Below are 16,685 nucleotides of genomic sequence, written 5' to 3'. Positions count from 1 at the left end.
CTTGGCACAGTTCTGGTGTGCTGTGGGTCACTGCTGTGCGATTACAGTCCAAACATGTTTTCATTGGCCTGAATTTAAGGGAGCTGCTGATTTAAGAACTCAAGTTTGGCTTCCTTGCCAAAAAGATATTAAGAGCTCTCGCTTTATCAATTTAACACGGCCACTGAAGGATTTCAGGGAGAAGAGGATTACTGTCAGAAAGACTTGCCTGAGTGCAAGACTGATAGTGAAGGAAGATGTTATCTTGAAGAAGCAAATTCCCTCATCCTGCAGGCAGATTAAGAAAATCACAGGGAAGAAAACGTGATTGTGTCTGTTTGCTTTTATGTCATTATATATCTGTATTTATCTCTCTGGATCTTACTTTTCAGTCCGTCGTCAAAACAAGTTTTCGTCTTATAAAGCAAGCACATTCTCAGCTGTGTTTGGTATTGGGATATCTTCCCTTTTCTGTCCACAGCTCTCTGAACTTTCTGTGGTTAAGTCTTGGAGAGTTTCCCAAACAATGGTATGCAATGTCCTAAACATCCCTCCTTATCCCCTTTTTCATATCGATTTTGTAACACTTTTGTTTGAAATGTTTCTCTTCTATTTTTGCTGGATCACCATCACATATTTTCCTCTGCTTCCACCCTGTTTTCTCTCCTCCAGCCTCAATTCCTCTTTTCCCACCCACCCCAGTTTCTAATTGGATTTTATTACCATTCCTTCCAGTTTTTCCCAGGCAGACACAAGGAGGGAGGGACGACTTTCACTTCTCTCCTGGACTCTCTCACTTCAGCAGCGGCTCCCCTAAGACTTCATACGGCATCATCTGGTAAGTCATTTTAATATTTGCCTGAGGTTTTATTATGTTGGCATTTCTCGGCACACAGCTGATCTACACATGTGCAGAGCAGAGATATGCCTGAAGGTTTTAGTGTTGGTAACAGCAGTACTGCCATCTTTTTGCCTTCCTTCAGAGCAACCAGTAAGAACTAAATTACCAGAAAGTGCATCATAGTGTAACGTAGACTGACTGCTGTGTAATGTTTAAAACATTAAGGCAGTGGAATATTCAGACCCTTTTGTACATGTAGCACAACCGCAATAAAACGTTTGCATACAAAATCATACTTTAAGTTAAAAATGTGTTACTGATGTATTCAAGGTTAAGTACTATTTAGATGTTGTTGCTGGTCAATGTGGACCCAATTTTAACTAGCATGTATTGTTGGATTATTTTTTCTTAAATCAATCTATCACATTCATGAGCCCTTATTATAATCTAACAATCTTACTATATGAATTAAGCAGGCAATTCAAGCTGTCAGTTAAATGAGTGGAGTAAAAAGTGCAATGATTCTCTCTGAAATGTATTGTTTTAAAAGTAAATTAGTGGCCTAAAAATTGTACTATACAGTACTTCAGAAAACAACCAACTTCCCAGTGGTACAAAGTCTAAAGAAGTGTGTTGTACATTTCATATGTCTGTTTTCCACCTATAAGTAAAAATAAATTCATTTCTTGTTGGTTTTCTTCGTAAATTCATGCCTAAAGCAGTCGTCGACAGCTGTTCAGACTCTCCAGTATTTGTCCTCTGTCTGCTCTTCTCTTCTGCCAGGAACGCTGACATGCTTTTCTCTCTCTTTCTGTTTCTTTCTGTTTCTTGTTGCCCTCCTCCTGTGTCTCTCTGTTATTTTACAGCTGTTGTGGTCGTAGCCTCTCAATAACAATAAGTGGACCTCCAGATAGATGACAAAGCACTATTTACTGTTCTCATGATTGTCTCACACCGCAAACAGCGGGTTTTTACTCATAAACATGGAGTCCACGAGAGAGCTGGTAGCTGAGCTCCTGCTCGGCTCATCAGTTCTCTTTATGGTCCTGTGACGCCGCCATGCTGCCAGACAGACGGCCGGACAAGGCCACAGGGAAGGAGAGATAAACAAAATCCATGCAGGAAAACAATGTAGGGGGGTGTGAAACCAGATACTGATTATATACAGGTTAGGTAGCACTACAGTTCATGTCTGTTATACTGTCCGGCACATCTGGGAATTGATGATACACAAACAGGAAACAGAAGCAGATGGAAAGAGAACATTTGAGGTTACTTATTTTAACTTTTATGAGTAACAGTTTCTGAGAAATCTGTCTGGTATTCAGCATCGCATCACATTTTTACTTGTGAAATCTGCATAGAGACCAAGAGTGCCTTATTTTGTTTTTAAAGATATAAAAAGATGTGGCGCCAAGAATATGTGTAATGTTAGCCTCCTTATTTGAAAAACGAATATTTCGCATTAAACTTTATTAAATCTAATTATGTACTCTGCAATTACACCAATGTATAATATAACATTATATATAGTAAAATGCATTTGGGCTCGAATCTTTTTTTGTTTGAATTTTATTCAATTTCCGGTCAATTCTATTTAATTGTTCTCCCCATTACATTCTGCCAAATGCTTCCCTGAAACAGAGCATGCTGTTTTCTCTATCATAACTCTCAACCTTTTATCAGAGAAAGCTGGGGGAAACATAACTACACCTGTGATAATAAACACAAGCTCCATGTCAGTGTGTCTCCAGTCAAATCCTAGAAAAGCTCTCCAATTATAAGCCTGTTTTAATATTTTTTAAAGCTGATAGATTTAATTAAGATACCTGAGTGGAGTTGGACACTTTCACAAGTCATCTGTTTTAAATTACTGGTTTCCTATGAGTTTTGGCAGTACTGACATATAATGAGTAATGCCGGCTCAGTAATATAATAAGTTAATTTCAGTTTTACTTTGACCTCGTTCTGCCCGAGGCATTTCACATAAAAAAATATAAATGAGTATTATAATAATTTACATTAATTTGATCCATTTACTTAACTACATCTCAAGTATAGCTTTTGTAATCCTGTGCCACAGAGTGATTGACAAAAACAGGTAAACTGAGACTTAAATTATGTTGTTACACTGTGTGATTAAATACGCTGCAATTTCAATATTTATATGTGCTTTCCCAGCTTCTGTGATCTGATGAAGTTGATTTGCAGTGATGTTTATAGTGGCATTTGTGGTTCTCTTTAGCTTAAAGACATCACTATTTTCCCATTGTACGTCGTACAGTCTAAACGTTGGTGTTTCTCTTCCACAGACTTGTTTGTAAACCTTTATATTTCCTTTATCTTAACCCTGTCCAAACCGTTTTTCTCTTTTGTCCCTCAGCCCTGACGCTGCAATGTCCTCGCTCCGGCTGTTGCCTCTGTTGCTCTCCCTCCTTCTCCTCCAAGTTCATCTCTCAGACCAGTTAGAAGACAACAAGATCCCCCCCAGTCTGTGCACTGGTCACCCCGGTATCCCCGGCTCTGCTGGAGCTCACGGTGGTCCGGGTCAACCAGGAAGAGACGGGAGGGACGGGAGGGACGCTGCTGCGGGGGAGAAGGGACCGATAGGGGAAACAGGAGGCCCAGGTGCTTTATTTAATTTATTCATGTTTGAGTATGTGACAGAGGTGTGGACTCCAGTCCGACTGAAGTCAATAATGTAAAGACTTATAACTCGACTTGGACGACTACACTAATGAGGCTTAAGACTTGAAAGTACATGATCACTTCCCCCAAGTCTAAAGATTAAAACAAGGCTACCGCAATTTAATTAATTTCCCTTCATTTTGAATTGTTAAAATAAAACTATTCCATACCAGCAAGTTATAACAGATGTATCTTTTGTGGCACATACAGTTCATGTCGTGTCATGTGACCCAATGAATGCAAGTCAATGCAGCCTTGTAACAAGAAGGACCTACCTCTTCATATATTAATACTTTTTCTATTTATTATGAATAGTTTAATGAAGGTTCTACATTTTTTGATGAATAGTCTAAATTATTTTCAACAGCTTCCCTTTCAGGTGAACCATTGACTCCCAGTCCGTATTACTACTACACTGGGCAAGAAATATGCACCAATTTTAATAGGATTTTATTGCTTTTTCCTTTTGACCTGAATATTGTTATAAAGATTTAGCAGTTTCTGTTTTAAAAGGTCTCATGTCGTATCAATGGCTTCAATGTCATTCAACCCAATGACTCCAAATCAATGCAGCATTGTATTACTACACTAGACGAGTAAGACACACACCTTTCTATAATAATTGTGACTTGGTCCCACCTTTGTTATGTAAGGCATATCTGAAGTTAATTCTGATGTCTGTGCTCCTCCAGGTGAGACAGGAGTGCGAGGCCTGACGGGGGACCGAGGTGATAATGGAGAAAAGGGGGAGAGAGGTCAGGCAGGAGAGTGTGCAGTGGCCCCAAAATCGGCCTTCAGTGTCAAACTCTCCGAGGGCCACGCTCTACCCCTCACTGTGGGCGATGTGGTCCGTTTTGACCAGGTTGTGATCAATGAACAGAGCGACTACAACACGGAGACGGGGCGCTTCACCTGCAAAGTGCCAGGAGTTTACTACTTTGCAGTCCACGCCACAGTGTACCGAGCCAGCCTGCAGTTTGACCTGATGAAGAACGCACACATTGTGGCATCTTACTTTCAGTACTACGGCAACTGGCCTAAACCAGCGTCTCTGTCGGGCGGCTCCCTGCTCCACCTCGTCCCTGGGGACCAGGTGTGGGTCCAGATGGCTCTCTCGGAGTACAATGGATTTTACTCCAGCACAAAGACAGACAGCACTTTCAATGGCTTCCTGGTCTACTCAGACTGGAAAAACTCTGCTGTGTTTGCATGACACGTGCATATGAACAAAACAAAGTCATATTCTACTTTAGGAAATGACACAACCTCCCTTTTATTTTCCTTTTTCAGTTTTTCTAATTGAATAGTTCCGGATAGGCAGTGACTTGGTACATCTGTATTTGTGTAATGAGTATAAAACACTCCAGACTTTGTTACTTTAATGGCACATGCCTTACTGGTGAAGTGTGAGGCATATGCGCTGTTTATTCAGTGTCTGTTCTTTATCTGCAGCCTTTAAACTGCTGCAACACTTTAATCTTGTAACAGATGTTTGACAACGGCCTCCAGCCAACAACAGTCTACAAGTTCAAACCGCTTTTATGTTTTGTATTGCACTTTTGTTTTCCTCAATAATATCTGCACAAAAAAAATAATAATTGTGTTTTGAAAACACAAGTGACTGATATTTATTTGACCATAAATACCAATGCACGCTTTATACTTATAGTAAGTGAGTTCTACAATTTGAGCTTCAATTTTTAAACTTGATATCTGTGTCAGTTTCACATAACATACCTGCCTGTGGACACCTCTGTTTTATTATATATATACATGTGCGTACATTTACATTACATGCAGTTTTGAGAAAAAGTACTCCGATCCTTTACTATTAGTACCAATGAAACAGTGTAAAAACACAATTCCTAAAAATCCCTACTGAAGTGGATTATGAGTAAATTGAAATTAGATTCTTGACCTCTCCTATCACATTTATTTTTTGTTTTCACTGTGGTCTTTTAGTGTGTACACATTTATTTTAAAGTTAAGTAGTCTTTCTGCAGAAAAAGTGTCCCTTTCATATATATTATGAAATAGCTACATTTTCTTTGTGTGACTAGCTTTCTACTGTTATAGCTGGGGTTGAGGTGGAGGAGCTGGAACTCTACAAACATAGTTAAGTCCACTAATGCTAATGGTCCAACTCCCTGGTTTTCTTTTCCAAAGGCAAAGCACTATCAAAGTAAATGAAAAGGTCTGGAGAATACTTTTTTTTCCCACTGGATTTACACTTTGACCTCGGCCTAATGGTTTCACCAAACGCTGTTAGCCTCTCCAGCTTCACTTCAACACGAGAGCTGCTTCATGTAAGTCATCTCCTTCTGCTAGTGATATCTTGAAACAACAACAACAACATGTTTTAATATCCCAGTTTACTTAGCTGAGTCTCTCAGAGTGTCTCCTGACATCTTTCTTGAGGCGGGCTTGTTTATTCAGGAGGGTAAACAAACACTGACAAGACCAAAACCTAAGTAGAGTCTTTCTGTGTCTGTCAAGTATGCTTTATTTTTCCTTTACTCCCTGAGAATACTACACATAATTAAGTGTTGACTATGTCCTCATAACTTTCCTTCTCGGGTAGAATGAGTGAAGCAGGGAGTTAATCAATCTTCCCCTCAGTTATTTCCATTAGTTCACAGCCTGTGAATCTCTCTGCTGGAAGCTGATGCCTAAGCAGCAACACTTCCTAAAATATTGAGCTCTCATTGGTCAGCGATGTCAGCGGTGAAGGAGGGCAAGAGTCTGATGTCTGGATTAAAGCTTTAATGCTGCAGTAGAAATAGTCAGACATCACCAGTGAGCATAATCAACATATTCATGGCATCATGGCATCCACTGTAACATATATTTTACTGGCTGTGAAAATGCCTCTAAAATTCTATACTTTTTCCCCCTTAATAATTAAATTAAGTTGAATTATACTTTGCACCCTGCATGATATTCCTAGGTCAACAAGTAAAGGATGAAAACAAACAAACATAGATTTGTCGTTTTTATATTTAGATTGTTGGTGTTTTAATTTAGACAATTATGAATTATTTAGTTATGAACTACTTTATTTTCACCCCTATTTGCTAAGCTAAGCTAATCACATGCTGGTGGTACCTTTATATTCACACATTATGAAACACATACGTGTGGGTATCTGGAGTGCCTGCACACCAAAAGATCTGTGAAATTAGACGACTCAGTTTAAGGATGGCTGCCTTGCTCAGAAAACATGCCATTTAGATTTGATCTCCACAAATGTCTTGAGCACTAACCTTTTCAGTTTTTCTTGCAAGACAATCAGAGCCGACTGAGCAGCTTCTTCAGGAGGCTCAGAGTTCCCGGCGGTATGCCAGGTGTATCAGGGAAAGAATAAATACAGGTGTGTTCAGAAAAGACAGTGAGAGAAATGTAAAGGTCACCTATTATGCAAAATCCAGTATGAATACTTTCCGGATGCACTGTATCTGAGACCTATAATATATTGATGAAAAACAGTATAATAGGGGACCTTTAAGGGCGTTCAGTGTAAAAACCGTTTCAAAAAACATGTCTCGATTGTGTTTAATTGTAATTTGTATAAACATCTTCCTTCAGGTTTTCAAAAAACATCACATTACCGGAAACAATACATTAAATCATAGTCCTCAATAAGAGAGCAAACCATAAAATAGAGCCAAAACATTTGTGATCAACAAAGGGATACATACAGCTAGAACCAATTATGTATCGCTCTGTTTTTGGCTTGATCTCCATCAGATCGTTCAGCTGTAACTGGAGGCCCAGCTCTGACCAGCAGGGGGCAGTGGAGCTTCACTGCAGCAGCTGTCTGACATCAGAGGAGGATCACGATTCATCACTCTGTGCTTCACATCGCGTGGGCAGGACAGATCATCTCACCCATCTGTATGCACAGCATGAGCGCCCTGAGGAGCCTCTGTGATGAGAGCAACACAGGCTGAGTGTCAGAAAGAAGTCACCAAGGAATCTATCAACACCTCTTGGCTACAAATGAGCTCTATTATGTATTAATCATAATGACAATTTACAAGTTGGGGAAGAAATAGTTTCCTTTCCAAATCAGATGTTAAGCATTTATAACACCTGCTCGCATGAGATCAACTCAAGATGTATGGTAATACGGTAGATTTAACAAATAATTGTATGTTAATAACTGAACATTTAAGGCTTTAACTGACAAATAAGTGGCATTTAAGTGGACAAAATCCACTTAATTTATTATTTGTTTGGTTTAATATTACTAAAATGGTTAAATACTTACCAGATTAATAATATTTTTAAAAATAAAACCCCATTTGCACTTTTTGCACGCTAATACAGTTACTTTGAAAAGCTGTGAATACTTAATGGATTTTTGAACGGTCAGCAGATACATGCAATATGAATAACTTAATACTACCACAGGGGAGCAAGCAAGGGTTTTATTAGAACTGCAGTACTACTGTGACTTTGTAGTACATGTTGAGGACTGTTTTATACATGTTTAAACTTTAATATATTCTCATTAATTTTCATTATAATTATAAGTTTTCACAATGAAGTATTGTACTAAACAAATACTTGCTGTTATGACACAAGTCTTGAAGTTTACTTTACACTTTGTTTCCCTCGTAAGGTTATCTCTGAGAAGACTTTTAAAAGGAAAACATCAGTCTTTGGAGAGCGTTATTGAAGTTATTCAGCGTGTTCTCCTATTCAGAAGGTATTTCTTCGGCCTGTTAGACTGCACATAGTTACTAAGCTAATTAAAACCTTCAACAGCTAATAAAAAAGCTGTTTTTATTTATAGTGGGTTCATTTTCTTTTTCATTCTTCTCGAGTGAAACAGTACACATATAAAGTATTGATGTCATGGTTTGGTTTCCCCACAGTACCGACTCAGGTACTAAATGCAGGTGAATTTAAACTCAAATCTACTTAAACACTTACCCAGTTGATCTTCATTTAACTAAATATGTGACTTCTTAAACCACTTATCTGCAACAGTGATGATGTAGGCATACACTATGAAAGGTAGATTGCTTTATCTGTTTGAATAACATTTCAAATGTTGGTTTATAAAAGCCACATTAAGTCCCCTTTGATTGAACGTATACAACACAGAGGATTAAGAGAGGTCACACAATTGTCTCAGACACACTGAGGAAACGTTAGTGCTGAACCTCGTCTGTTTCCTCTGCTGCTGTGAATTTTAAAAAGTATTTAATTTGTATTTTCCAAAGTTTTATTTTTGGATCCCATTAGGCTTTATAGACTAGATTTGAGTTAAGTTGCATGTTGTTTTGTATTTATATCAGTGAGTGTAATTTAGAGTTCAGTTTTAGAACTCTTTCAGCCCTCGCCATCCTTCTCGTGTTGGAACAGTGGAACATTTCACTGATTCTCATCTCTCCCTCTCAGTCCGAAGGTGAAAGTTCAAGTACCACTGGGGGCTCCTATAAACAACCCATTGACCCGATGGCTATAATCCAGTTTTAATCACAGTGAGGCCCATACATCACACCCTGCATTTATTCAAGGCTGTCAGGATTATCTGGATTAATTACAGCGAACCTCTTGATAACACTGGAGTCAGAGTTGGGTTTAGGCCAGGGCTAATGAACTCCCTTTCTCCTCTTCTTTATCTCCTCACATTACTGTCAAACGGGTGTTTACGGTCTTACACCATTTCCCCTTTTATTTTTCTCTTCTTCCCTTGGCTTAATCCTCTTTGTATTCATTCGTTGTCTCTTTGAAACTGTTGCCTTTGTCTTTGCAACATGTCATGTAATGTCAGAAATAGAGACTTTAACCCAGATGCTCTTTTTATTTGTTAGCCCCTTAAGGGAGGTCAGAGGTCAGGGAGAAGTCACTGTTTGAAGCTTGTGTAAATTCACCACCTTTGACACTTTAGCATGGTAGATGCTCACTGTTATGATGGCATGAACCCCTCTGGTTTTGAAGATGTTTTCTTCTTTTTTTTTAAGACACCAAGAGTAAAACAAACAGTTTAGAGATGAAGGAGAAATAAATACACAGGGACAGAGATCGTAAACATAAAAAGTAGAGCTTGAGTGAGGAAGGGAAGAGTTCACTTGAGTCTGACATTTTCCCACACTGCTCCCAGCAAGGCAATCTAAATGAAGAGGTCGAATCCCTGGAGTATAAAGCTCCTCTTGGTTTAACTCTCCCTGCTCGTCCCCTGACATTAAACTTCCTCTCCTCTGTTAACACCACCCTCTCTTACAACAAACACGTAAACACTGCTGAGGAGACAATAAACAACCCCTTGATTGCTAATAATGTTTAGCTTGTGGTCGTCGAGAGGAGGATCAATCACAATAAAAACTTGCCAGTTTGTCTTACAACTAAGCTTAAATCTCTCTATTATTTCAAAATCTAAAGTATATTGCAGATTAGTGTCATTGAGTGCATTCTTTTATCTCAGCAGATGTCTGGTATGAAGCAAGGGATATATGACCAATAGGGGCCCATTCCTCTAACGCCTACTGCAGCCCCCCCCCCCCCAAAAAAAACCTTTCTCTTCACACATGCAACACACGAAAGTTGATCTCTGGACTCAACGGTTGCATTATCTCTGCTTTCACATGCAGCGTCGACAAGAGAAAGGAATCTGTAATCTGGTGGGTCAAGCCCTTGTATAAATACTTCCCACTGTACTCCAGTTGTAAAAATCTGCATTGCTCTCAACATACAGTAGGAAATCCCCTCGGGGCATGAAGTGGTCTGTGTGGACGTCATGAGAAAAACCAAATTTGGTAAAAGATACAGCTGCCAAAGCTTGAAAAAAATGTGAGCATTAGCAAACTATGTTTGGGAGAATGTCGTGGAGATGTGGTTAACTCTGCTTTACATCACTAATGATTTCAACAAAGACCTTTTTAACATTTTATTGTGGAAAATGCAAATGTGGTTCTCGTAACTTTGACAAGCGCTCTTTTTTTACTTAAAACAGCGGGACAGTGAGCCAGCATAAACAATACCACCTCACTGAAAAAGCTTATTTGAATGAAGCCATCAATATTTGTTATTATTTATCCTGGTGCTTCACCTAATGAGATATGTCTATGTTTTCTGTGCCTGTGGCTGTGTTTTCTGAGCTGTACCTGAACGCAGCACAAGCAGAAGCATAAAGGCCTTTCTGTAGTTTGTCCTTCAGCACACTGTCACTCACTACTCTCATTATGTAGCTGGTACTGTATTGGTAATTGTGAAAACTAAATATTTAGAAGATCGGCTTCAGACCAACAGGCTATTCTTCTTTAGTTTTCTCTCAAAAACAATGTTTAAAAACAAAAACAAATCATAACTTTTTTATTATTGAATCAGCTGAGCTAATCAACCATTATTCCCATGTTCCTGGTTGGCAATCACTTGCATACAGTACTTACAGTATATTACACATTTTAACTATTGTTTACTATCTCCTGCTATTCTAGTTTAATGAGATTTTAGAATTGAAAAATGTTCCTCAAAAATGGTAATTTTGCCATCTGGCTCTAGCTTCCCAAAAAAATGATTTGTTTAGATAGCTTACTCTTCAGATTTTAACAAAACAATGCGTTTAAGGATGTTGCCGTGGATTCTTGTAACGTTTGATTGGCATTTTTTGCTATTTGCTGAAATTCTTAAGACTTATCATGAACTAGTCAATCAAAAGATAAGGTTTGTTAAATCAATATTGAAAATAATCCATAGCTGTAGCTCGTATAAATTAACTTTAGTATTTGATACACCAATATCTTCAAAGTCATAGATTCCCCCTGTGCAAACCTTTACAAGACTTACAAGTTCACGAGATACAGTTTCAGTTGTTTTTTTATTATGAACAGGAAACTCGCCAGTTACGTGGCAGCCGTAGTATTTAAAAAGTTACATTCATGTCTTCAAATCCCCTTTCCCACATTTTGTCATACAAAAGCAGGTAACAAGAAATATATCATGTGAGCTGTTTTCTCCCTCTCTGATAAACTAGGAATACCTTATAGTAGTCGGTAATGACTGCAGTCAGGTCTCTAGAGGTCATATACAACCTTATCAAAAACCTTCATTCAGACCACTTTCATTAATGACATCTGATACAAATCTAATCACACCAATTATTTTAAGAAGAAGAAATGCCAGATTTGCCCCCGTACCACCCACCATGAATAACAAGTGTTTCCACACCTATGCCATGTAAACTTTAAACACTGATCAATATCAACACCTCAGCTTCAACAGCAACACGTGAGAAACAAAACTAAATTGAAAAGCCTTATTAGTTTACAGTCCTTTTATACAACAGAAATCTGTTTTATTACCACAACAAAGGAAAGGCAAAACCTTTTATGGATTGTGTTTGTGTGACTGTTATGTGCCTCTGGTGGAAGACTGGAATAAACCCTATCAATAGAACAAATAAATGCAATAAAGCTGTAATTGATCAGGCCTTACTGGAAAATTATAAATCACCGTCCATAAACAGAGAAAACTGTCTTTACATCACTGGAGAAAATTGTCTAGGTTTACAAAAGTATATTTCAATGGTAAAAGCTTTTTACAAGTCAAAACTTTGACCTTAGTGTTGCTTTGAATACACTGTCAAACATACAGCATGTGTGGAATCATTGTATGCTAATGAAATGCAGCACAGTGATCTTCTTCACAGCTTTGCCCACTGAAAGCACAACATCTTAAGACATGAGCGGTGATAGACTGTTCAGCATCAGGGAGGCCACTGGTGAGCTTGTGTCCCAAAATCCATACTACCAAATAACTCTTAGGAGGATTTGAATGTTGTTGGTTCAGACTAGATAAAGCAAAAAGTAAACAATAACCAATCAGTATGCATATAAAAAAAAACTATGTAAGTTTGATGGAACCACAATGCATTGCACAAAAGACATGCAGGCATTTGTTCAACGCTGAACAAAATAGTGGATAGTGGTGAAACCGAAGTGGCCTTTAATGTTTAATGTTGTAGTTTGATATCTGAAGGTGCAAGTATTCTTTCATTTCCTCGTCCTTACATGTTGATTTTGTGGATACAAGTGGCAAAACTGTGTACTTTAAAGTATAGTACACAGTTAAAGTTAGTGTGTTGTATGGAAGTGGGACAAGTGTTATCTTTTTTAAACGGTTGTCAAAACACTGCCAATTTATAAGATAGAGTTTGTGATATTTGTGATATATGTATTATTGTAATTAATTCCAATAGAATATGAAATGGTCCTGACTAGCATAAACCTACTCATTGAGAACCTTTTCTAGTAACATTTGAAACATATAGATTTTCTGTGAAAATAATTGTCTTAGGTTTGAGTGGGACTGCAAGGGTAAAGAAGCAGGAAGGATAGAAGAGACAGGCTAACATGTTGTAGCATTTGGTTTTATGATGGGATTTGTTGAAAGCAAAAAAAGAAGAATAACACCAGATTTATCCTTTAAGACAACCTGGTGAAAAGGTCTTACACCACAGTGTCAGAGGTGGTAAAACAGTACATACAGATACTGATAGGCTGATCCATACAGTCAGACATGTACCCACTTCTGTTGGTCCCTCATAGATACACGTCCATATGGTCGAGGATCATGTGCCGGCAGAGCGGGCAGTTCTGTTGGTACATGGGCTGCCTCAGCAGGATGTTGGTACAGTCTTTACACAGGCAGAGGTGCCGGCATGGCAGCAGCACCACGGTCTTGGTGCAGTCCTGACAGATCACACACTTCTTCCTCTCCTCCTGCTCCTTCAGCAGAGTCAGCAGATTCTCAGCAGGCAGAGGCTTACTGTCTTTGCCGGAAGCCATTTGCTTCTTAAGTGGTCTGTCTGTGCTGCTGGATGAGGGCAAAACTAAATCCAGCAGCTCCTGGTGGACTCCATCTCCTGCTCTTCCATCCGGCGGGTCCCGCCTCTCCCCTCCAGGGTCTCCGTCGCCGTGCACTCTGTTGTTGTTGTCCCTGCTGAGATGTGTCCTCAGAGCCAGAACCAGGCTTCTAAGTGGAGAAAGCTGCTGCCAAAGTCCTCTCTCCAGCAAGTAGAGGTTGTGGAATATTCTCTGCAAGCGCTCCATGGCAACATGTAATAAATGTGGGGTGCTCCGCAAGGCAAAATTGAGGCGATGGAGAGCCACAGAAAGACTGCGTGAAGCAGGAAATGAGTTGATGCAATCCACTATTCGCACCGCAGCCTGTCGGGTCAGCTCTGGGTTCAGGTAGGCGGTGGTGGTTAGAGCAATAGTAATAGTGAGCAGGAGGCCGTAGATGTTCAATATGAAGATGCTGATAAACATATGCACCAGCGAAACCATAAAGTCCAACAGCAGTTTACAGGGTGACCACAGGAAGGCCGAAGTCCCAACCAGGCTGCTGTACAGGAAGGTGAAGGAGGTCAGCGTGAACTCCAGAACCTTCTGCAGCGGGCTGGAGACAGTCTGCCACACACCGACCAACACCGAGCACACGTTTTGGGTGGCGATGAGTGCAAAGTTGACCATGGTGTTGGTGAAGTAGACCACCAGGCTGACAGCGATGCCGCAGCCCTCCAGCACCGACAGCAGACCTCGACACAGCTGCTCCTTCCCACGGAGCAGGACGTGCATGGACAGGTAGCCCACCATCTTCAAGCTCTCCAGCAGCCCCTCCAGAGCCAGCACCAGGCTCCCCAGCATGGTGACAGTGCTGTGGGCAATGCTGGTCGTCGCCTCTGCCAGGGACACCAAGCAGAAGAAGGTGAAGTGTCCCAGCTCCAGCACCGAGTGGAGTAGCAGGGTGGGAATGCTGTTTATAAAGGTGATGACAGCCATGGCGGTCCGCACCACGGTGTGGACCATGACAAAATTCAGGTCCAGCAGTAAGCAGACGGCTTCCAGGCATTTTACAACCGTGGAGATGATAAAGTCCACCAAACCCATGGTGATGTATCATGAAGTCTGAGTTTACCTATCGGTGCTCTCAGGTGGTCCCAACGGCAAAGTCCATGTCCGTTTGTTTGTTCAGGGAGAGATACTCAGACGTGTTACATCTTGTTCGGTTATCCTGGGTGTCAGAAGAAACAATACGCCATTCCTCGTTCCGTTAAAAAGTCGATTGTTACCTTTCTTCCTCGTATTTGTACCGCTGAACCGACGAGCTAACATAGTAAACAACACACGCGTTACAGTGGCGGATGTTTATTTTCAAACGAGAGTCACACACTTCCGTTGTTTCGCTTTAGCTCTGCTTCCTAAAATGGTCCAGAAACATGTCACTAGTTACACGGTCATCTTACAAAATATGTAATCCGTGAAAACCGAAGGCAAATTCGGGAGAGTAGAAGAAAATCATCCAAAATGCTTCGGCATGTTTATCGTCTCTACTGTGGCCGCCATGTTTGTTTTGGTCAAGGCAGCTCACCTCTCTACTTCCTTCCTGTGAGATTGAGCAACGTCACACAACCGTTTTTTTTATAACATGATAAATAACGTTAAAATATTTAGATAACATATATTATACAAATATGCGATTACTTCAAATTAAATAAAAACTACGCATTTTCAGTCATTTATGAAAATGTAAAAATAGTATGTAAATAATAACAATTATAACTGCTAACATACAGTGGTGGAAAAGCTTTTCAGATGTTTTACTTGAGTAAAGATAGACACTGTGAACACACTCAATTTCAGGTAAAGGTACTGCCTCCATTAACATACTAAAGTAAAAGTATAGTACAATTCAACAATTGTACTAAAATAGAATAGAATAAAATACAATATAATATATCTTCATTGTCATCATACAAAGTATTACGAAAGTTGTAGGAGTAAAAGTACTAATTGCAGAAATACATTTGAAATTGTTCTGAAAATATTTTAAAGTAAAAGCAGCAAATGCTGACATTTAAGAAGCTGAGACTTGGAAATCTTTTTTAAAAGAAAAAAATCCTAAAACCAATTAATGTTCTATTAACCAACGCATGGTTGTAGTTACTTAATATATTGTTGGATGGTTTAATCTAGACCAAATAATCACATTTTAAAAGTTTCTCCCTAAGCATTGTGTGTCAAATCTGAATTGATAAAGTAACTAGTAAATCAATCTGTACAGTAAATGAAGTGGATCAAAAAGTACAACATTGGCTTACAAAATCTGATGGAGAAGTGTATAAAATACTTGCAAGTATAGCCCAAATGTGTACTTCAGTAGTTGAGTACATGATGTACTTAGTTACTTTACACCACTGCTAACATATTCCGGCCTTTTTAGTTTTAACAATTTTGCAGAGAAATAAATAGAAATCTATGAATTATTTTCAAATTCAATATCATATCTAATTTTCATCCCTATTACTCATTAATGAAGTTGGACAGTACATTGACAGTAAATGGTTTCTTGAGACATTTAGAGTAATGTTAAAACATTTGATATGGGCTCTATCTCCCCCCTGTTACATTTTCTTTGCTAAATTCTCTCTTACAGATTAGTTGAGTTAGTTTCATTTAATTCAACTGGGTCTCTAGTAAATAGGTTTTATTATCTCACATAATTGTTAGTAAAATATGGAAATTATGTTTTCTCTGTTCCTAGAAACACTGGACATAAGTTCACATTTCAGAGTAAAAGTTAAAGCAACCACTGACACATTTTAACGACGTGATCTTCCATGCCATCACCAGGGTTTTCCAATTTCCCAAATTCATTATCTTTAACATAATGTCGCTTGTTGAACCATACTCTCCCATTACGTCAACCCCTTTAGCGTCAATTGAACACAAAAGCTTTGCAATCCCGAACAATATCAACAGTATTTCCTTCCTTGCCTTGTGCTTCATCCTCCCCATACGTTGAGGCGTTTCAACACGAGCAAAGGGAAACTCTGATAAGATCATGGGAAATCCTGTTCCAAACCTTCGGACACTTGACAAACAGCATTTGGTTAAGCATTTAATGATACAACAGGGATACGTAGGAGCAATGCAAAAAGCTATAAAAGGCCATCTGCAATACTTTGTATGTAGCAGAGAGCTTCTGGACCGGCTCCTTTTATGGTAGCTGAGCCTCCCTCTGGTCTTTCAGCAGGCCAGTCGTCAGCTTCCTTTGTTTGTTTTCTGGTCAACCAAATCCTTCTTCTCTAGTGACGAGAAGTTACAGACATGCTTTCATCTAAAACCTCCTGCAGCTTTACACACGTGTCCCTGCTGGGAATAAA

General features: G+C 39.3%; 2 protein-coding genes across 3 annotated transcripts; one reads left to right on the top strand and one right to left on the bottom strand.

Moving 5' to 3' along the window:
* Positions 1-233: 233 nt before the first annotated feature.
* On the top strand, positions 234-5,296 carry c1qtnf5 (C1q and TNF related 5). Of its 2 annotated transcripts, XM_079677949.1 has the most exons (4): positions 234-508; positions 715-817; positions 3,204-3,448; positions 4,201-5,296. In XM_079677949.1, the coding sequence occupies exons 3-4, from the start codon at positions 3,217-3,219 to the stop codon at positions 4,719-4,721; spliced, it is 753 nt and encodes a 250-aa protein (XP_079534075.1). In that variant the 5' UTR covers positions 234-508; positions 715-817; positions 3,204-3,216; the 3' UTR covers positions 4,722-5,296. The 2 variants fall into 2 exon arrangements, with proteins under 2 accessions (XP_079534075.1, XP_079534076.1); XM_079677950.1 differs by lacking the exon at positions 234-508 and having other exon boundaries at positions 620-817.
* Positions 5,297-11,317: 6,021 nt separating this feature from the next.
* On the bottom strand, positions 11,318-14,893 carry rnf26 (ring finger protein 26). The gene has a single exon (XM_079675920.1). The coding sequence runs from the start codon at positions 14,407-14,409 to the stop codon at positions 13,060-13,062; it is 1,350 nt and encodes a 449-aa protein (XP_079532046.1). The 5' UTR covers positions 14,410-14,893; the 3' UTR covers positions 11,318-13,059.
* Positions 14,894-16,685: the final 1,792 nt, after the last annotated feature.

Source organism: Notothenia rossii, assembly GCF_949606895.1.
Source record: "Notothenia rossii genome assembly, chromosome: 4".
Lineage (NCBI taxonomy): Eukaryota > Metazoa > Chordata > Actinopteri > Perciformes > Nototheniidae > Notothenia > Notothenia rossii.
Note: the sequence above shows the minus strand (reverse complement) of the source record. Positions and strands in the feature narration are given on the sequence as shown.